Here is a 22,442-nt window from a genome sequence, read left to right as displayed (position 1 = left end):
AAATACAACAGTGATGGAACCCACTGGGGATCTTTTAAGCCAGAGAGACCCAAGTTCACATGCCAGCTCTGCCACTTTCTAACTATGACAAGTAGCAAATCATTTCAGCTGCCGAGTCTATGTCCTCATCTGTACAATGGGTGTGACCACAGTCACCCTTCAGGAGTGTCGTGATGTCCAGAGAAGACATCTGTCAAGTTTAACCTGCACTGGTCGCATGAGATGCCCTCGGGAAATAGTGAGGTGAGAGTGTTGTGGGATTAGGAGATCCTGGCTTTCTTCATGGCAGCACTGAGGGAGAGCCAAGTCTCCCAGGGCTTCTGCACTTGGGCCCCGCAATCACTTCCACCTCGTTCCCACCTTGGGGGGTGAGGTGCCTGGACTTAAACTGGGCAGAAGCTACAAAGCAGCCTTTGTCTCACAGACGAAACCCTAAACCAGCTGCCCTGACGTCAACCCTGGAAAAACAGTGCCAAGACAGCCTTCACCATCTCCTCTCCACCACGGTCTGGGAGCAAGCGCTTCAGCCACAATGCCTCACAGAGAAGAACCCAGAAGCCATCTTCCCGTTGCCCTTACAGAGGCCGAGAAGGAAAAACAGCTGCCCCACTGCCTGCTGAAGGGCAAAGCAAGAAGATGTGAACTTCCAACTCCCGAATTTCAGCCCAAGGGCCAGGGCCAGGGCCAGGGTCAGGAAAGTACAGCCCATTTCTCAGCCTGGGAGACTGAGCCCATCCGTGTGACAGGAAGTATTCTAGAAGAGTCTCCCAGACCCAGGTTTGAATCCCAGCTCTGCCCCTGCCTCATGGTGAGACCTTAGGCCAAGGATGTGACCTCCTAAGGCTGCTGCCACCTCCGCACAAGGAAGCTAGGAGGCAGGGGCAGGGGCAGGGACAGACTTCCCCATTCAAGACCATTCTCCAAAAAGGCCACTGGAAACCACAGGTTCCAGGTGACATGCTGTGCTGTTCGTGGCCTTGAAGGTTAGATCCTGTCCTCCCGTTGACCCTGCACACGGTCTGCAGGGGAGGAGAGGGGATGTGACTTCCTCCCCGCTGGCCAGGCAGGCATCTCTGCTGGGGAAAGGAAGTGCCCTGAATACAAAAGGCCAGGAAGGGGGAGGGAGTAAGCAGTTCCCACTCCATGGGCCTGGGAGCTGGGGAGGGCCAGGCGTGGGCAGGAGGGACAGAGTGATGACATTTAAGGGGCCAGCACCCCACTTAGCACTGGGCATGCACCATTTCGCTCATTACACCTTGTGAGCTAAGGTTGTCACCCCCATTTTACAGATGAGAGAGCTGAGGCTCAGGACGGTGATGTGAACCAGGCAGTCTCCAGAGTCAGAGCTCCTACCTGCGTGAAGGCCAAGATCACGAGCTAACAGTGTACACCAGTGAAGAGAACACAAAGCAATGTCTTTTTAAGTGCCCGTGGATTTATCACACCATAAGGCACAGAGAGGAACACCTATGAGTTGGGGGTCCCTGACCTTGGCATCAGGAGAATCCTGGCCCTGCCAGTGGCTGGCTGAGCTCAGGCCTCAGTTTCCCCAACTTGGATAAGTCCAGATGTTTTAAATGGTAGTATTTTCTTTGAAGGCCAAGTATAAGAAGCAATTGCAGTATAATATTAAGATTTTCCGTATGAAACTTTATACACATCCAGAAGTACTAATTCTCAGACCACAGCCCCAGGATAAGGACTCGGGAAATAGAATGTTTGAGGGGGTTGGAGGACCCGCCTTCATGGTTCACCCTATTCCAGCACTCGAGACAGTTCTCAGACCTTCCAACTCCAGGGCTCACCCCAGAGAAAAGGGAGTTGGAATGGCCCTCACTGAACCAAGCTTCTCGACAAACTCGTGGAGCTGGTCATCCCATTTTATGCAGGAAGACACCGAGGCACAGAGCAATAATGCAGCCACGCATGTGCCTGGAAGACGGGGACAGCAGGTCAGCCAGTCAATCCCCGAGACCCCAAGGCAGGGCCAAAGCCCAGGAAGTACCTTTGGTTATAAGGAGATAAACGCACAGTGACGTCAGATGTCTCTTTCGTAGGCCGAGAGAGCCCATCGGCAGCCCTGAGGACCCAGGTGTCAGGCCGAGAGGTACGGCTTGGTCCCTGGGGCCTCCACGCAACAGGGGCCGAGTTACTCTGCAGAGGCTTCTTCACTCCAAGTGCTCTGGCCTCGGGGAGTTTTCAAAACCCCTCCAGAAAGGACTAGCAGCCCCAGGAAGGGTCCCTTAGCTCAAGGGTGTCAAAGAAACACTGTTCAGGGAACATGGATTGCAGCCCCTACTCCGCTGTGTGACCTCAAGGGAGCTGCTCCCCTTCTCTGGGCCTGTTTTCTCATCTGTAATGGGGGTGGAGAGAAAAATATGAAACACTAAAGGATGAACACTCAGATGGTCTTTTCAGAAAGATAGAAGGCACATCTACTGATCTGGGGTGAGGGGAATTACATTGCTTGGAAGCACGGGGATAGGTTACATGACCTCGGAGAATGTCTCAAACCCTCTGGGCCTGCTAGGGGATAAGAGGAGGTCAAGATGTATGAGGGAAGGGACAGGTAGGGCAGTCAGGCCAGAGGGGAAAGGTGAAGAGGTAAGGTGAGCAGCCTAGCCTCCCTGGCCCCACTCCCATCTGTGTCGAATTCTGGGCCCAGACCTTAATGTAGGCCGGGAGGCTGAGGCGCCGGTGACCAGCATAGACCTACAAAACGCAGCAGCTATCCTTCTCACCAGGCAGCCTTCTCTGCCCTCCACCATGATGTACAAGGGGTAGTATAAAGGGTTTGGGGTGGCCAGAGGCAGGTCCTGACCCTAGGACCACAGGGCGTAGACAGATGCGCTCAGACATGTGCTCACACGCACACGTACGCACACACACACACACACACACACACACACACACGGCCTCACAAAGCCCCAGCAGCAAAGAGCCCCAAACCAAGACCTGGCATTAGGCAGAGGGGTGAGAGACAGGACCCCCTCACAGCCCTCCCGGGCCTCAGATAGTGGACAGGTCGGGGGTGAGAGAACCAGCCATTGAGAATACAGCCCAAAACAAGAAAGAGGGAAAGGAGAGAGGATGCAGGATAGTAAATAGAACAAAGAGAGCCAAGAAGGCCACGATGAGGGAAGGGGACCAAGAGGGAGAAGAAGAAAGAGCAGGCAGGCCAGGTTCTGGCTGTGTCCAGGCTCAGGCCTGGGCATGAGGAGCAGGCTCTAGACCAGGCACTGACATGGCTATCTTACCTCCAGGCCTTGGCACAAACTGTGCTCCCCGTCTCCAACGCTTACTGAACCTTCCCCGTCTCAAACGCTTACTGAACCTTCAAAACACAACTCAGGTGATGTCTCCTCCAGGAAGCCTTCCTTAACTGGCCCTAAGCTGGCTCAGGTGCCTTCCAGAATCCCTGTTGAGGCTCCCACTCAGAGCTCCAAGGCTCCTGGGTCCTGTGGTCTGACTTTGCAACAAGCTTTCCCCAAAGCTATTCCAGTCCCAGTCTCCCCACTGCACCCACAGATGGCCTTCTGCCCATTACCACAGCAGGCCAGGGGCCCTGGGAAGATATACCAACTGTGTCCAGAGAGGAGCCTGTCTGACTGGGAATTTCACAAGGTCCACTTAGACCAGCAGATCTTCCCCTCCCCCAAGACAGCAAGCAGACAGCAGCAAGCCAAGAACCGTCTTAAATAACCCAAGTAATAAAAATGGCCAATTAAGAGGACGGAAGGCAGTGTCTACACTGGGGGAGCGTCTCTCCCTCGAACAGCAGAGGAGCGGGGGAGGCTGTGTGAACCTGCACATCCGAAGTCAGAGCACGCAGGCCGGAAAGCGCTGAGCAAGCATCTCAGAGACGGCAGAGAGCCCTCACCCAGCACAACCACTGGAGGGGCTCCTGCCCAGGCCAGGGTTCAAATACCATTCAGTTCCTGCCCCAGCTTCTCTTCCCTGAACCCCCAGCCTCATTTAATAATTCCCACGGCAGCTGCCAGTTTCTGAGCTCCATCAACCCATTTGCTTTCTCATGCCATCCATGCCAAATGACTGTCCCCATTTGGCCGATAAAGAAACATGGCTCAGAAAAGCAAATGACTTTCTCAAGGTCACAGAGCTGATAACCAGCAGAAACACTCTCCAGCTTCCTCTTTTCCTAGCTTCCAAGTTCCAAGTTCCACAGAAGCACTCTGCTCTAAGCTATCTAGTTTTGCAGGTTTCTGTCCAACACCCTGTCACAGCTGGTCTCAGGATCCAGGAGAGGCGTGAATATAAAGGCGAGGGGAGGATGGGATATCACATGGAGTTTCGAGTAGCCCTAGGGTGCATGGGAAGTTAGAGAAGAAATAGGAGCAGCAGCAGCGTGGGTAGGGCCCAGGGCTTCCAACATTTAGTCCCCACGGCATGCACTCAAACAGTTTATAAAGTGCTTCCACAGGCTTCACTTCATTTAATCTTCCCAACAGCTCCTTGAAGTCAGATTTATTACACCCATTTCTCAGAAGTGAAAACTGAGACTCAGAGCATGACCTTTAGTTGCAATAGCATGTCCCTTCCTGGGTGGGATCTGATTTCCTGGGTTCAAATCTTGGCTTGCTGCTTACAAGTTGTATCTTGGTCCAGTTCCCTCAGTGTCCCTGTGCCTCACTTTCAGCATCTCTAAAATGGGCTAATGACAGTACCTAACTCATAGGGTTATTATGAGGTTACATGAATCGAATGAAAACTGCTTTGAGATGGAAACTGGCAAAGAGTAAATGCTACATAAATAAATGTTTAACAAATCAACTGATAAATATTTCTTGTGCTCCTAGTATGCACGGGTAATTATACATGTTCACTATTTGAGTAGGTACTGTGACATGGCATTGTCACATTTGCCTGTGTCCCCAGAGTCTGTCACAATGGGTGCCCAGTCACTGTCAAGAGACCAGGACCTTGGCTTCTGAGACATCCACGCCCAGCAGTCTCATCTTCCCCAACAAGAGGCACGGAAGAACTATACCAAGTTCCCTGTACCCTGGCAAAGTGAAAGCAAAAGTTAGGGAGACCTGAGCCCAGGGCAGAGGCCAGCTTCTCTCCTGCCACCAGAATGCCCAAAGTTCTTCCTGCTTATCAGTTGGTGAGAAACCCTGGCCACTTCCCGGGAGCACTAAAGTACCAGGCGTGATAAAAGGAGCTCAAACTTAGAGTACGTGACCCACATCCAGCCCTGCCTTTGCTATGTGACTTGAGGCAAGTTACTCTTCCCCCTGAGCCTTGGTTTCCGTCTTGCAGAGTTGCCACAAGGTTTAAACCAGGCCATGTGCAAAGTGCCAGACAGGCAATAACACAGGTTCCCTGCTCCCCACCCCTTCACCTGCCAGGCCGCCAGCCTAGGCATGCCACCCTCTGTAGGTGACCAGGAACTACCTCCTACCCAGAGTCTGGCCCCTATTAGGATCATCTCCAAAGAGCTGGAGGGCTGGATTGCCCAGTGTGGTGGCCTGAGAGCCTCACCTGCCTGCTGCTGCCAGTGACTCATTGGCTTCTCAGGAAAGAATTACCATCAAGTGACAGCAGAAAGTCTTCCTAGAGCAGTGGCCACCTCCTGTTCTGCCACTCACCATGGCAATATTGTGACAGGCACTGGGGAAACCCCATGCCTCAGCCTGCTTCTGGCCTACCTCTGCACCCAGCGCAGCCATCACCATCTTTAGGTGGCTTGGGACAAGGCCAGCCCAAGTCTCCCTCTGGGAAGAGCACTGAACTTGCAGTCTGGAGATCCAGTCTGGATTTGCTACAAGATCTGGGCCAGATTTCTTCACCTCTCTGAACCTGTCATCTGTAAAGTGGGCATAATCAATTCCCACCTCTTGGGGTTGCTCTAATAATTAAATCTCACTTACTTAAAGAAATCATCACAAAGCCTAGCATAGCACATAGTAGGAGCTCAATCAATGGCCTATTGAGTCATCATGATTTATTTTTAAACCTTTTCCAAGATGCTTTCACACTCCATTATTTCAATTGATTTTTTCATCAACCTGGGAAGCAGAACCCAAAAGAAAACTTATCCCCATTTTACAGAGCAACAAACTGACATGCAAGAGATTAAATGGCATGTGTAGACTCCAGACCACTCCAATAAAGTTACAGAGAGAACAGTTTTCACAGGGCACTGGGTTAGCCCATCTTCCCATGGCCCCCATTCGCAGGTAGACAACAGGAAGCTCAGGTCACCTCATAGGCAAGCCAGGACCATGACCTGGACTCCACAGGGCTCTAGCTGCCTCATGCCGTCACCCAGGGGGCTCAGCCAGGCCACAGCCTGTCAAGGCAACCAGAGACATTTACCAGGTTACCACTGGGTGACAACTACTCTCTCTTGTACTAGGAAGTAGAGTAAGAGACCACATCCTGCTCAGGAAACAAAGCACCCAGTGCCCACTGAAGGTGGGAGGGCACTGCTCTAGCAGGTAAGCAGCACCCTCAGAAATCTTCATCAGGCTCCCATCTGGTCCGGAATCTTCTAAGTACTTCACAGCCCACAATGCCTATGGGCACCATACTGGGCAAATTGACACTGCACATCCCCCAGACGGTGCCAGTCAGGGCATGGCCTCCCCTCCTCCCAGCTTCCATCCTGGTTCTGGACTTCTTCCCACTGCACACAGCCAGCACCGCTCAGCCCTTAGGGCACCCATCCTTTTGCCCTGTGAGATTGTGCTGTGTTAACGCTTTTGGAACTTTACCGCTTACAAAGAGCTGTGGCTGTGTGAGCCCATTTATTCCTCCCACAGCCTTGGGGCATAGAGCTCTCAGCATCCCCCTTTCCCAGATGAGAAAGCTGAGGCTCAGAGAGGCAAACTGACCAGCCCAAGCTCGCTCAGCTTTTAACTCCCATGCTTAGGGCCCAGCATCTGGCACCAGGCAATGGGTGTTCGTTCAAACTTCTTGGACTAATGTGTCAGGACTAGAGTATGGGTCTCCTGACTCCAGCTCCAAACCCTTCCCTCCACAAGTTGTAAGTCTCTGATATAGAGTCCATGCCTGTCATCTGCGCCTTACATCTCCCAGCCCCACTGGGGCCTAGGCAGCAGCCAGGCACAGAGCTTTCCCTCGCTGCACAAATACTCGCTGGCTCAGGGCGCACTCTGGCCAGGCCCTGGCTGGGCTCTTCAAGTACGAGACAAAGAAGACAGACCGGGAGCTGGCCCCCACAGAGCTTACAGTTGGCGGGGGAGCCGACACATCCCAAGCAATTATGATTCCGGTGTAGGGTGCTGTGATGGGGGAAGTAGTGGGTGCTCAGACATGCCCAATGGAAGAAAGTCAGGGAAGAGCAACACATCCTAGTCCAACACAGGGGACACTGGGGCTGCCTCCTTCGGCATCCCAGGCCTTCAGCCATCCATGACAGGGGGAATAAACAGAACACCAGCCCAGCTGCATCTCAGCAATGTGATCCAAAGCCAGGATTCCAAAGGCGAAGCCCACAGCCTCCCGGTATCCCTGATACCAGCGACATGGTTTAAATCAATTCTCCTGGAAGTCAAGGCATCGCCTTGCAGCAAAGAGCGTGTGCAAATTCTGGGTCTAGCCTTCTGTGTCCTTCAAATACCCACACATGTGAGGATACAGGCCATGGGCTTGGGCGGGGGGAGGGAGAGAGAGAGAGAGAGACAGGCTGCGCTGGGGGTGGGGGGACTTCGCATCCGGTGGCCTAGGCAAAAGCCCCGCCTCGAATTCCTGGGAGGAAGAATCTTCAGCGTCAGCTGTCTCCCAGCTTCTACTTCCTTTTCTTTTCTAGGACCTCATTCCCCTCCCTCTAGCTTGAGGCTCTGAAAATCGCCCTCCTCGCCCCCCGGCAAATTTGTCCCCAGAGAGAATGCCAGCCTAGCTAGGAGACTGAGCTAGGAGTATTCCTAGCTTGGAATACTGAGGAGCTACATGGAGGGGGGTTGTGCATTTCTTTTAAGAGAGGTCAGAAGGGTGGGGGCTGGCCAGAGATTTCCGGAGGCACAAATCAACTGCTAAGAGTAGGAAGAACACCCTCCTTCCATGCTGGACAAAGAAGTAGCCCTTTTCCCCTCCTCCCCCAACACCATCTCGGCGCCTTCCACGGGACAGAGAGTGGCGACGGGTCCTGCAATGAATGTGTTGAGCAGTCCAGGCTTTACTGAGAGATCCTCATAAATGAAAGAAACAGACGCTGGTGGGGGGGGAAAGGGGGAGGCTGGGGGAGGGTACATATGGGGCCTACCAAGGACCAGGTGCCTTAACACGGGAGCTCATTTATTCTTTCCTGATCCCTGGGAGAGCAACATTTATTCTCCTTTTACAGAAAGCAGTGGTTCAGGCAGCTCAGAGAGGCCAGGTAATTGCCCAGAGTCACACAGAGAGAGTAAGAGCCAGGACGCGAACACTTTTTCCACCATCCCAGGCTGCCTCCCAGGAAAATCAGAAATAAAGAATTATCAGTGGCATCTTCAGAAATAATAAGTGTCCATGGAAAGGACAGCAAACAAAGCCCTGTGACTCGCTTTCAGGGACAGTCATCTGGTTTTGGGACGTTCATGGGCCAGCACCCACCAGGGTGTGATGGGAAAAGCAGGGGACACTCCAGCTGGCTCACCCACCATCCCTTTTTTGGAGCCCTCCCTTCAGGCCAACAGCCCAGCCCCTTCCGGCTCATGAGCAGAAATAGCTGTGACAAAATTCTCTCCCATCCCTGAAAAAGGCTTTTTAAAAAATACTTAAGGCAGACACACAAAAAGGTGGCAAGAACTCTGCCAAGCCCGGATCTCAGGTAGATGATATGGGCATCACTTCGAGACGGTGAGGAAAGCTCTCAACAGCAGACAGAAGGTATGCCCACTTGGTTTTGTGGGTCAGGCCCCTCTGGGCCTCAGTTTCCCCATCTCAGCTGAATCAGTGATTTCTTTCATTCTTTTTCTTAACTGCAGAACACTGTTTTCCAACTGAATCTTCCTCAGACTATCAATCGGAGAGTCATGGAAATGGAGCTGCTGTGGTAGACATGGGCCAAATCCCAGGTGCTCAGCCTGCCACTGTCCCCAGAATTACACCAAGGCACCTTGCTCTGGACCCCAGACCTCCAAAGAGCCTATCTGAAAACCACCAGGCTAAAGGATCACACTGGTCCCTCCTAGCTCTCAAAGGAAGCTCCAACCCCCCAGGTACCAGGGAAAAACTAAGTCCTTTGTGCTAATTTGAGTCTGGGGCACAGCCACTTGGCAACCTACAGAAGGAGGGAATAAAGCCATCTGCTTCCAAACCACATTGGGACTTGGGCAGGAGACGGGGAGGCCCAGACTGTCATCCCAGGAGGCAGAAAGAGCAGCCCTGACCCGGGTCCCTTCAAGTCAGAGACCCGATGTATAGAGCAAACGGGGAGGGGTCACCTGAAGGAGTCCCCTTATGGAAAGGTGGAAAACCTAAGGCTCAGAGAGAGCAGCAACTAACCTGCGGTCACACAGTGCCTAGTGGCAGAGCCAGACCTGGAGTCTGGGTCTCTTGGATGCCAATTCAGAGAACTCTCCACTAGTTTCAAGTTCAGAGAGACTCAGCAGGAATCTCCCAGAGAAAAGCCCCCAGCCTGCAAACTCAGAACAGGATATTTTGGTGGCACTGGGTGGTGACAGGGCAGAGATGTTTGTTTTGGTTTCCAAACCAACGCTTGACAACCTTGCCGGTGTTAGTTTCGGCAACTACATTTCCCACCCCCGGTGAAGAGCTCAGAGCTACTTGGACCAGACAAAACCAAATCAGTAGTGAATGGGAACAGGATCGAGGACCCCAGGCCAGGGGTTCTGGTTTGGGTTGGTGTTTCCAAAGCATGCTTCCTGTACCACTGATGGCACATGAGATGTTGTGAGGAGGTACACAGGTGGCTTTTTAAATTTAAATTTTATTGACTACCTTGTTTCCCCGAAAATAAGACCTAGCCGGACAATCAGCTCTAATGCGTCTTTTGGAGCAAAAATTAATATAAGACCCTGTCTTATTTTACTATAAGCCCAGGTATAATATAATATAATATATAATATAACATAATATAATATAATATAATATAATACCAGGTCTTATATTAATTTTTGCTCCAAGAGACGCATTAGAGCTGATGGTCCAGCTAGGTCTCATTTTTGAAGAAAACATGGTATGTAGGTGAATGGATAAACCAAATGTGGTCTATCCATAGAGTGGAATATTATTCAGCAACATAAAGGAATTTCCTATCGATACATATTATACCCTGGATGAACCTTAAAAACATTATCTAAGTGAAAGAAACCAGACACGAAAGGCGACATATTGCATGATTGCATTCATATGAAATGTCCAGGAAAGGCAAATCTAGAGAAACAGAAAGCAGATCAGTGGTTGCCTGGGCTGGGGTGGGAACGGGGATTAACTGCAAATGGGCAGGAAGGATCTTTTGGGGGTGATGCAAGAGTTCCTAAACTGGATTGTAGTGATGGTTGCACAACTCTGTGGATTTACTAAAAATCACTGAATTGGATGCTTAAAATGGGAGGATTTATGATATGCAAAATTATATCTCAATAAAGCTGTTAAAAATATCTAACATAAGAAATAATACAGGGTGGTACATGGATATGGCCACAAATTATGGAGGTAGAACCCAAAAAGCCTCCAAATTGGAGAACACTGAGCTACACATTCAAGGGGAAGCAGATGGGGGTCTCCAAGCTGTGAGTTCCTCCAGGTGGACCAGAAGAAACCTTGGAACCTTTTCTTCCTGGCACACACTCCATTGCTCACTGCGTGGGGCTACATCCTAGACATCGTGGAAGAACCTGACGGCTACGGTGGCCACCAGCCCAGGCAAACGCTTTGGTCTCATGTCTCAGACTATGACCTCTCCATGGGCAGGGCAGCCGGATGGCTCAGTTGGTTAGAGCGCAAGCTCTGAATAACAGGGTTGCCGGTTCGATTCCCACATGGGCCAGCGAGCTGCGCCCTCCACAACTAGATTGAAGGCCAATGACTTGGAGTTGATAGGCCCTGGAGAAACACACTGTTCCCCAACATTCCCCAATAAAATGTGTTTAAAAAAAAAAAAAGAAGAGGGCTGGGACCTCAAACTAAGTTTTATATTTTGGCGAGGCTGGGAAGACCCTTTAAGATCACCTCACCCAGTGGTTTTCAAACTTTTGAAAAAGTTGATCACTTGCCTGCCCTCCTCCCAAAAGAAAATTCTTATGAGAAACCCAAATATAGAAACAAATAAAACCAGGCTGTTACTTGTGTAAATTTGTATTCCAGTTCAAATATATAACAGTTACCTATTCTAAATTCAACCACTGAAATTGATGAAGTGATTTGGATCCATTAATATTTAGACTTGGGATCATGGATGACAGTTGCACATTCCGTTTAATTCTATCTTCAGTTTTAGCTGCAGAGTATCAAGAAAATCTTGACTCACATAGAGTGGTCGCTACAAGTGGGGACAGTTTTTAGAAGTTTGCTTTGTGATCTCAGAATACTCTTCAGACAACTAGAGAACATAGGAGGGAGTCTTTAACTTGAGCCCAACTACCACCAACAAGTTAATGTGTAAGTGAACTTCAGTGAGTTGACATTAAGAACTTAGAAGTGGGTAAGCACAGTTTTATGACTATGGTAACATTTAAATATATTTTTAAATATTAATTTTTATTTAATATTCAAGGAACCACTAAGGCATCTCTAGGGAAGCCTGGGGCTTCAAAGAGCACAGTGCTAGCTCACTCACCTCTCCCTTTGCAGTTAGGGAAACTGAGGCCCAATGAAGGGAATATACTTGCTTTGGAAATATCTAACTTGAGCTGTGAATCAATTTCAGAAAAGATGCATCTTCCCAACTGACAAAAAAAAAAAAAAAAAAAAAAATGGAGGAAGAGAAGGTACACACAAAACCCAGAGGGCAGGAAAAGAGACACCTGCACTCTACCTTTCTCAACAGCACCCATCTCATTCCAGGCCAGCGCCAGAAGCTGACATCATCCCCCACACCCTGGGTGCAACTTAAACAGAGCATTGCTCAATGCCAACCTACCTCTCTTTAAGACTGGGCATGGTTTTTCCATCTCCTTAGTAGCCAGGTCCGAAAAGCATGCATACAGTAAAACAAACACAACGCAAGCCTGAGGCATGACGACACAATCAACAGTGGCAGACAGAAGGGCCCATCCCTCTGAGTTTCACCATCAAGAGCAAGTGCCTATTTTCCTACCGCACCCGACCGAAGCTGCCCACAAGGAGCAGAGAGGTGTCCTCTCCACGACGAGGCATCAGGCCATTCTGAAGTCCTCAAGACAGACAACCAGCCCAGGAGAGTAGCTGGTATACAGTAGGGGGTGTAAGACCTATCCCAGAAAGCCAGCCCCTGCATGAAAGAGACCTGAGACTCCGTATCTGCTCCCTGCTAGTTTGACAAAGAGCCCACCATTTTTAATAACATTAACTAGATTACTTTATGCCTTCCAAAAAGCATCACTGTCCTATTCTCCCCTCATGCAACTGTGGGTGGATTTCATTATTCCATTTTTCTGATGAGCAAACAGGCTTCCAAGTGGTTCAACAATCTCACTGGCAGGTGATGGAGCTGGCATTTGAGTCCTTCCCAATGAAAGAAAAGGAGGGAGACCCATGCCCAGCTCCCTGGGCAGACTTCTGTGCTCATGTGAGCACCAGGACTCAAGGAATGGAAGGAAAGATCCTTCTCAGCACATCGTCCAAGCCCTGGAGTTCAGAGCCAAGGCTCCCCAACCAGAGTTGCCCATGCTGGGACAGCAGAGGGCCCCACCCCCACCCAGGTCTGAGATGTTACCGACAGACCCCTCTCCTCCTATCAGAAAGCGGAGCATACAGTACTATCAGCCAGGCCCTAGGCAGGAAACAATGTTAGTTTCCCACCTGGGGAATCTGGAGTGGGCAGAAATGTGCTGGCCAGTCCTGTAGGCAGTCTGCCCTGCATTCTAGCCAGAGGTGGTGGTCTGGGTCCATTCAGTGTCCAGACTTCCAGTCCAAAGTTTTCTCCTCCTGTGGACCTTTAGGGCTGAGTTTGTTGGGGCCCAATAAACCATGACAAAAGGGTAGGGGGACAAGAGAAGCAAAGGGAGGAATTTTTAAAAGCTTGTGGCCAATCTGATGTAAGTCTGGTTACCCAGCCCAGCCAGCTGGATCTTACAGAGCTGGAACAAGAAGTCAGACCCTAGCCCCAGTGGGTAGGGGCAGATTCATCCATTTTCAAATACACGATTTCATTTAATTCAAGGAACAAAAGGCCAGTGCGTTAACTAAGAGTTTTTTCTTTTTACCAATGAAGGGAGAGTTGCTTGCCTCCCACATCCTTGGGAAAACACTTAGGCTGGGAGACAAACTAGCCAGTAGTTAAAAATCACTAGTTCAAATTCTGGCTTCACCACTTATTAGCCAAACCACCTTAGGCAAGTCACTTGCATCTCTGTGCCTCAGTTTCCTCACCTACAAAACGTGAATAAGAATGTCCTACAGTCTGTGTTGCCGTGAGAATTAAATGAGATCACATAAAACACCGATGGTTATTTTGTCACCAAGAAAACAATGTACCTGCTCCAAGGACTGCTCGGAGGTGTGCCCTACGGTAGCCAGCGCCCGCTCCCGTTCTTGGAACTAGATAACAGTTTTCCAAGCGTGTGCAGGGCGCTCGGCAAACACAGCTTCCAGCCCACCTGCTAGGACCAGCGGGCTGCCACCCATCCCTCCCGAATACACACATTCCGCGGCCGCCGGGACCTGGATGCCCCCAACCGGGAGCTGCGGGAGGAGGGGAGAGGCCCCACTCACCTCCGCTTGTACTCGTCGCGCTCGCGCTTCACCTTGGCCAGCACGTTGTAGAGCGCGCGAATCTCTGGCGTGATGGTGTCGATCTGCACGCCCACGCCATCGGGGTGCACCCATGACACGCCGGGGCCCTGCACGGTCTCCACGCCGCCGCCGCCCGTGCGCCGCACCTGCGTGTAGCTCCAGATGGTCCCGGGCAAGCGGCCGTAGTGCTGCGGGTGCGAGCCGCCGCCGGGGGGCAGGCCGCCCAGGGCCACGGCGTTGGCGTTGGCGCCGCTGCCGAGGCCGTGTCCGCTGCCCGGCGCGAGTGGCCGCAACAGCTCAGGCCCGGTCTGCACGGCCTGCTCACGGGAGAAGGTCTTGTAGCGCAGCCGCCGCTCGCGCTCGCTCTGCTGCTGCTCCAACTGCTTTTCCAGGAGCCGGTTGCGCCGCTCCAGCTCGTGCACCTTGGCCAGGAAGCAGCGGAAGCGCACGTTGAGCCCCTTCAGGAGATGGATGTTGGAGCCCAGGTCGTCCCGCAGCGCCGCGGTCACCGGCGATGGCCCTGGCCCGACCCCACCGCCGCCGCCGCCTGGGCAGCCCCCGCCGCCGCCACCCGGAGGGCAGCCGAAGGCCAAGGCCATCTCTCCGAACAGCAGCGAGTTCACCATGCGCCGGCTGCGCAGCTCAGGGCCCCGGGCCCGCGGCTCTAGGGAAGGCTCCAGCTCCGGGCAGGGCTCCCGGCGCGGCCGGGCCAGGTTGGGCGCGGGTTCCAGCGTGGCCGGCCAGGCGCTTCCAGATGCGCGCCAGATGCGGCCTCCGCAGCGACTGAGAGGCGGACCGGCCCCGGATGTGGGCGCCGAGGCAAGAAATGGGACTCGGGCTGCGATGGAGGCCTTGGCGGCTGCGCGAGGTAGCGAGGGTCGCGGGTACCGGCGCCGGGGCTGTCAGAGACGCTGTGGAGGCGCCGCGGCAGCCGCTCGTAGAGGACTCTTGGCTGGCACTGCCCCTCTGCGGCGGGCCCCGCCCACTGCAGACACAGACCCCGCCCCCGCCGTTGCCCCGCCCACCAGCCTCTGCGACGCATCCTGAACCTGAGGCCCCGCCCCCAAGACCTGCAGCTGCAGGCCCTTCCCACGGCCTCGTGGCTCCGCCCACTACCGGCCTCCTCTGCTTTCTCTGCTCGGACGATCCGGGGCGTGCAGCTCTGGCCCCGCCCAGGTCCGCTGGACCACGCCCTCTCCTGTGCCGGGTGCTGCCGCCCCGCCCAGCTTGGAGTCTTTGCCGGGGGACACGGACCGCAGAGCTGCACCAGGCACGCGGGTAGCAGAAGCCGCCGCAGAGCCAGCCCGGCCTCTTAAAGGGACCGGCAGCCCCGGCATCTCTCTTAAGGGATCCCTTTCCCCTATGTCCTCTGCCAAGGAGGCTCCGCTCCCCTCCCACCCCAATTCCCCAGACCCCAAATTCCCACGAGGTGCGAGAGACCTCGGCCTGGAAGGGCTGGCGGATCGTAGCTTCCGAAGGTGCATACCCGCACCCCACCCCACTTCAGACTGGGCGGCCTAGATCGACCTTTCCAGGATAAGGCTGCTTTTCTGCTGTCACGTCTCCCACGCGTTGAACTCAGGCCGGCTTCTCTCCCCCTTCCCCCCAAGATCGGCCTGGACACTGTGGAGCCCGCTGGTCCCCGGACCCATGGAGGCCCCGTGACTTTGCAGGGGGTGCGGGGTACACTGAGTGAAGACACTGGGAATGCCACCCCCCTGCTCATCCTGGGTTTCTGCAGCCACCCCGCCCCATATGACCACCTCCCCTCCACCGCACATTGTCACGTTGCGATGCAGCTGACCTCAGAGCTGGGGGGCCATTTCATTGAACCACTTAGGGGGTAGGAGGGTGGAGCCAACCCGAGGACTGCATTCACTCCTTCCATTCATTCATTCACTTATTCATTCAAATCTGTTTTCCACCCTGAAGACCAAGTTCTCCAATCTCCTGATGTCACTAGGACCAATTTGCAAACATCTATCATTATTTCTCAAGGGGTAATAATAGCTCCCATTGTTGAGTGCTTGGTGTATGTTAGGTGCCATGCTTAGTTATTATCCCTATTTTACAGAGGTCTCTGAGACCAGAGGAAGAGCAAGCCATCCCAAAGCACATGCTCTTACCATCCTTGAAACTCTGCTGGCCTCTTGTCCGTTTGATCCTCACCACAAAGCTCAGAAGGACGTGACCCCCATCTTTGAATGCCTGTGGCTTGCGCTGTGTGCACCAAACCAGACATATGGCATGTTCCGGATTCTTCTGGCCTCATTTTTTGAAATGCAACTTAGTATTTGTCTTGTGAACTTTTATGTTTGTTTTGTCTTGTTGTGTGTAAGCTTGAGGGTAGGTACCCTGTTCTACAGGGACAATGACTCGCTGCTCTCAGTGACAAAAGAAACACAAAGGAGATACTCGTTTGCTCTGGGGTGAGGTCGTGGCTGTGATGTTAGCTTGCTGTTTTTGATTTGGTCGCAAGAGCACACCCTCCGCATGTTTCCTTCCATCACCCCCAGCTTCTTGCTCCCTGCCAAAATTGGCTCACCTTTGTAAGACCCAGAGCTGAAACTCACCTGTCCTGAAACCTTTCTCTGCTTAGCCCAACCCCATGTGGTCACTGCTCTTTACTCTTTGTTCTCTCATCTCTTGGTGATTTTCTTGTTTAGCTAACCTAAAGAGTCAAAATCCCTTTGCCTTTAAGCAGGAATTCATGGACCTCCCTGAGGGGCTTGAGGATAGAATTCTGAGGGGTCCATGATACTGGGTTGGACAAAAGTTATACCTTCATTTTCTCCAGTCTCTAACTGGTATTTAGCATTTCCTTTGATCATGAATGCAGGCAACAAGTAGGAGTCCCTGTTGTTTTGTCACAAATAGAAATCACAGATATTTCCATATCACACTTCAGTTACTATAGATATTTCAAACTATTGTTTATGCTACCACAACTCTAAAATTAAGATCATATCACTCACCACTAAATATCATTTAATGTATTAATAAAGAAGCACAAAAATTTGTAAATACTTTGATGACTGTATTTTAGTAAAATTGTTTTCATTGTAATCCAAATGCAATTGTAACAAATTATTCTGAGAATGGGTCCACAGACTTCACCAGATGCCCAACGAGTCTGTGGGACAGAAAGCTTTACGAAGCCACACCTGGGGAGTGGTCCCTTGCAGCCTTTTTTAGGAAGAATCACTTCTGCCAACAGAATTGCCCTGGAGTTGGGGTGTGAAACCCTGGGGTGAAGGGGATGCCTGGCCCTGTCCTGGGCACTGCAGAGTTAGACAGTCTACGGTCATTTATTGAGCACCTGCTCTGGCACAGCCCCTGCCCGAATGCTGGGGAAACGACTGTAAACAAGGCAAGAGCTTAAGGAACTCTGAGGGAACTAATGCAGACAGACAACCAAAAACACCATCCTGAGATGTGGGAGAGGGTGCAGAGGTCGGAAACCCAACCGGAAGGAGATGGTTGAGCAGAGACCAGGCAATCTGAAGGAAGCGGAGGCAGTCGTACCATGACTTGAAGGGATTTCCAACTGAGTCATAGAAACATGGTATGTACAAACAAAATGGCTAGAAAATAGTTCTGTGGCCACAAATGTGCAAAAGCAAGATGTTGTGTCTTGCTCTTTGTGAGTAAGATGAGAGGGGAGGCTAAGCTCATGTCCTTTCAGCTAAGGTGATCAACTGCCTCCATTTGCCCAGGACTGAGGGGTTTCCTTTGATGCAGGGCCTTCAGTGCTAAAACCCAGAAAGTCTCAGACAAACCAGGATGAGGTGGTCATGCTACTTCCAGCACAGAGCTCTAGAGACACCCGAGCCCAGCAGTCTGTCATCAATGTCAGCCAGATGGAGCTCAGAGTGCAGCAAACCCAATGCTCCCCTTTTAGAGACAAAAAAATTGAGGCCCAGAGGTGGCTAGGGACTAGCCCCAGTTACCCAAATAATTGGTGGCAAAACCTGGCCTAGAATTCTGGCCTCACTCCTTACCCAATGCTCAGTCCTAGCACAAGCAGTGCAGAGAAGTTAGTGGTCCCTTCCCTTCCGCCCTAGGCACCCTCACCTCCCGCATCCATCATCCAAAGAATATAGGTGGGTTCTCACAAGGAGAGGGGGAGACAGAGGTTCAACAGACAGGAACATCCCCAGGAGGGATGCCAGTCTCCACCCACTAAACAAGGTTGGGTTTCTAGTTGGGCACCACCCCATGGCCCTGAAAATCACAGTGGTGTGTCTGAATCCCCTGGCCTCTTCTTGTAGGCAGGAAGGGAGAGTATTTCCAGAGATGGGCTTTTGAGCCAATGTTGGCTTAGGTTTGGATCTCTGCTCCAGTCAAGTGACCTGGCAAGTCACTTCACCTCTCTGAGCCTCCATTTCCTCACCAGTTACATGGACATAACTTCACGGGCAAGGCCCTTCTTATACCTTCTGCCTCTGTCAAAGTGGCCACGTCAAAGTGTTGGGCCCGTGGCAGTCTCTCAATAAACAGTTGCTGAACGGATGAATAAATGAATGAATGAATGAATGAATGAGTGGTCAACTTTGATTCTCCCCACCCCACTCTCCTGCCATTTCATCTGGTAACTACCTCTCATCCTTCAGGACCCAACCACATGCAGCCCTCCCAGAATCCACCAGGTCTGGATTGGGGTGTTTCCTCTAGGCCCTGTCAGCACCATGGCTACCCCATGACAGTACCAGCTACACGCTCTTGTTGTCAATGGCTTTTTCATCCGCATCTCCACCCCACCCCCACCCAACCCCCAACACTCACTGCACCATAATCTCCATCAAGGCAGGGACCTTGAACCAGAACTAGATCTAGTTCATTCACTGCTACACGCCCGTATCCTGGCGCCTGGCACATAATAGGTGCTCAACAAGGATGAACTTGGGGAAACAAATAAGCTGTTAGCACGGGGAAGAACTGTAAAGTGTAGAATAGGTGCTCAATAAATGTCAGGTTGTCATATTTTAATTATGTTTCTTTGTTTTACAACTTATTGAAGCACATGTTACATATTTACACAAGTCACCCATTTCAATGGTTTTTAGTAAATTTACCAACTATCACTGTAAGTCAGATTTAGAATGTCTCACCTCTCCCAATAAGATTTCTTGTGCCCATTTACTATGACTCTCTTTTTCTACCCCCTTGCCCCAGGCAACCACTAATCTACTTTTTGTTTCTATAGATTTGACTTTTCTGGACATTTCATTTGAATGGAATCGTACAGAACGTGATCTCGTGTGTCATGATTCTTTCAGTGAGTTTCCAAGCTTTTAGGTTCATCCATCTCATAGCATCAGCAGGTCATTCCTTTGTATTGACAATCTTTTTAAATTTTGATAATTTGAATTTTTCATTATCTTATTTACTTTACTTTTCTGCACTTCAGTTCTTCCTCTGGAAATAGAAAAAAAAATATCTGCTTCATAGGATGACTATACGGGTTAAATGAGTTAATACACGTAAAGTCAGCGTGTATCTAGTAAATGCTCAATAAATTTTAACTATTATCACCGTATGTTTTTCATTCTTCTTGCTTATGCAAATATGGAAAGCCTATAAATGTGTAAGGAGGCAGGAAAAACATAAGCACCTCCAACGATCCCACACCCAGTGGCCCTCTCTGGCATGCAAGTTTAGTCCTGCTTTCAAGGAGAACAAACTGCCCTCTCCCCTTCATCCCCCATCCCCACCCTCAGGCTGTAGTTTCTAGAACATTCTCATCAGGTTTCCTCATGGCAAAATGAAAGAGAGCAGTAAAACATGATGGCACAGAGGAAAGGGAGTGGCTGCAAGTCCCACATGATGCTACAGGTGGAAATTAATCCTTTAAGCAAAACAGAAAATTTTTGAGGTGTCCCACCTCTCCTCCCAAAAAACAATAATGACAACAACAGCCAAAAAAAACAAGCTGGCAAAAAGGGCAACTCTGGCTCACCTCAGCAGCGGCAGTGTGTTGCTGGGCCTCATCTTTCCTGGGCTTACAAGCGGTTTACGCTGCCTGTTGGCTTGACCGTTATTCTGGGTGGGTTTGCCTTCCTCGAAAAGGGCGTGGGTTTCACTGGAGTCAGGGCTCCAGAGTGCCCACTGGCTGCCCAACAGCACTGATCTTGGCCAACAGCCTTGGGGGAGCTCTGGTTCTTCCAGCACCTTCTCCAGGTTTCCGCAGCCTGTCTCATGAAGGCCAGCTGGGGAGTCCTGTATAATCTGGCTATATGGTGGTGTGGTTGTGAGCTGGGATCCAGAGCCAGGCACCATTAATTAACTGTGTGGCTGTGGGCAAGTGACTCAACTGTTCTGTGCCTCAGTTTCCCCCTTTGTAGAATTAAATGATAGCAGTTACTATGAGGATTAAACAAGTCCACATGTGTAAGGAGCTCAGCGCAGTACCTGGCAGGTATTAAGTGCTAGCTAGTACGAGCCAACATGCCTCGAACCATCTGGTATGTGCCAGGCACTGTTCTAGATGGTGGTTTCAGCTCCACACGACAGGAAATCAAGGCCAGGGGTTACAGAGGCCTAACTAGGGCTATGCTGGATTACTCTAGAGGGGCGCCACAAGTTTCGGGGGGGCTTGTTTTCAGGCCTTACTCCCTGATTCCTATATGATAGGCATCTGTCGAACATTTCCTTTACCCTGACTCTACCACTAACACTTCACATATTAAAGACCCTTCTTACAGATGGGAAAACTGAGGCTCCTTGGGTGAAGGGCCCTATCTAAGAACAATAATTCATGGCCCAGTTAAGCTCTGAATCCAACTTTGAACGCCAAGTCCTCTCCATCTCGCTCTGACTGCAGCTCCTTTCTCAACAACTCAAAGGTGGAACCTCCAAACATAGACCTGAGGTGTGTGTGAGCTGTTAAAGTGATTTCTGCCAACCTATTATACAGTGGAAACCTTCAATGAGTAGAAAGAGGTGTAGAGAAGCTAGGGGCAGGGGCATTATCAAGTGAGCCCAGAACCAAGATGAGAAGCACACCATGCACTCCTACCACTGGGCCTTTGCACATGCTGGTTCCTCCTCCAGGACCACTGTTCCCCCTTCTCGCTGGCTAACTCTTATTTATCCTTCAGATCTTAGCTTTGGTCTACTTCTCCTTTGTTTGTTGTCTTGTTTTGACTTTGTATTGAGGTATAACTTACACTCAATTAAGTGCACAAATATTACGTGTTCAGCTCAATGAATTTCTACATATGTACACTCACCACCTACATCGTTTCCCACCTTCCAGAAGGCTCCTTCGTGCTCCCTTTCACTGGCATCTCCCAAAGGTAATGAGGTTCTGACTGTTCTCACCATGAATTCTTTCCTAACCTCATGTAAGTGGTATCATACTGCATGTTCTGGCTTCTTTTGCACAATCTTATCTATATGAGCTCCATCCACATAGTTATGTGTAGCAACATTTGTTCTTTTGTGTTGCTGTGTAGTATTATATGGGCTGAACATACCACTATCCATTCATTCTACTGTGGATGGATGTTTTTGTGCTTTCTAGTTTGGGGCTATTTGGAGTAATCCTGCCAGGAACTTTCTCATATATGTCTTTTGGTGAACATACATGCTTATTCCTCTTGGATGTAAATCAAGGGATGGAATTGCCGTGTGTCCTAGGGGACATGTATGTTTAGAGTTAGTAGCTACTGCCAAACAGTTCTCCAAGCTGTCCATACAAGTTTAGTCCACCCCCTTTAGTAGTTTCTGAGAATTCTCATTGCTCCACATCCTGGCTCATATTTAACAGAGCCAGTCCTTTTTACTTTAAACTTTTGGGTGAATGTGCAGGGTGATAGTCCTTCTCCCCCCAGAAGCCACTCTGTAGCCCCCAGACCAGGGTAGGGACCTTCTGTTCTTCCTTATTGTAGATTCACTTCTCTGTAGCATTTCCACCGGTTCACTCTTCCTCATCTCATGGAGAAAGGGCTGCTTGAGGGAGGAAAGGGCACCATCCATCTGACCCATAGCTCCTTTGGGTCAGGAGAAGCCAGACCCTGTCATCCCATCCTAGGCCATTCACCCTCTTCCAGTGAAGCCAGAAGTCCAGCCCTGAAAATGAAGGGTCCTCTTGTTGACGCGCCCTAGTTCATTTCAAGCCCAAAGCTTCATGAGCCGGCTTCTTACTGAGTGTGTGCTACCTCTCGGAGCCTCAGTTTCCCCATCTATAAAGTAAGACACCTCTGCTCCATAGGGTTGTGGTGAGAGCTGAATGAAATGCTATATATTAAGTCCTTGGAAGGGTGCCTGGCAGAGGGGAGTGGCTCTCTGAGGTCACTCGAAAACCACAGGCCTCTCTCAGAGGAGATGACTGCTCCTGCCTCATTCTTCACATCATCAGAAAGCTCTAAAAAGTGCCGAACTGCATGAACCAACGTGTCCATCTCTGCCCGGAGACATGGGTCCCTGACCTCAAAAACCAACAAGGACCGAGAGCCTTTTCTCTGCTCCACACGTGGCATCTCGCTCATTTCTCACGTTACTCTGCTCCATCGACTCTAACAGCAATGGTTTCCGTGCCAGGCATCATATTAAATGTTCACGGTAAATCATCTCAT

The 22,442-nt window shown here is 50.9% G+C and overlaps 1 protein-coding gene across 5 annotated transcripts in view; it reads right to left on the bottom strand.

Moving 5' to 3' along the window:
- Window positions 1-16,859, bottom strand: part of IFFO2 (intermediate filament family orphan 2) — a 50,527-nt gene extending 33,668 nt beyond the window's left edge. For all 5 annotated transcript variants that reach the window (XM_081056624.1, XM_081056626.1, XM_081056627.1 and 2 more), the window contains exon 1: window positions 13,843-16,859. In XM_081056624.1, the coding sequence (XP_080912750.1) occupies window positions 13,843-14,489 (647 nt within the window). In that variant the 5' untranslated portion in view covers window positions 14,490-16,859. The remainder of the gene's footprint in view (window positions 1-13,842) is intronic.
- Between the last annotated feature and the right edge of the window lie 5,583 nt (window positions 16,860-22,442).

The sequence above is a fragment of the Rhinolophus hipposideros genome (assembly GCF_964194185.1).
Source record: "Rhinolophus hipposideros genome assembly, chromosome: 8".
Classification (NCBI taxonomy): Eukaryota; Metazoa; Chordata; class Mammalia; order Chiroptera; family Rhinolophidae; genus Rhinolophus; species Rhinolophus hipposideros.
This window is presented reverse-complemented; position numbering and strand designations above follow the sequence as displayed.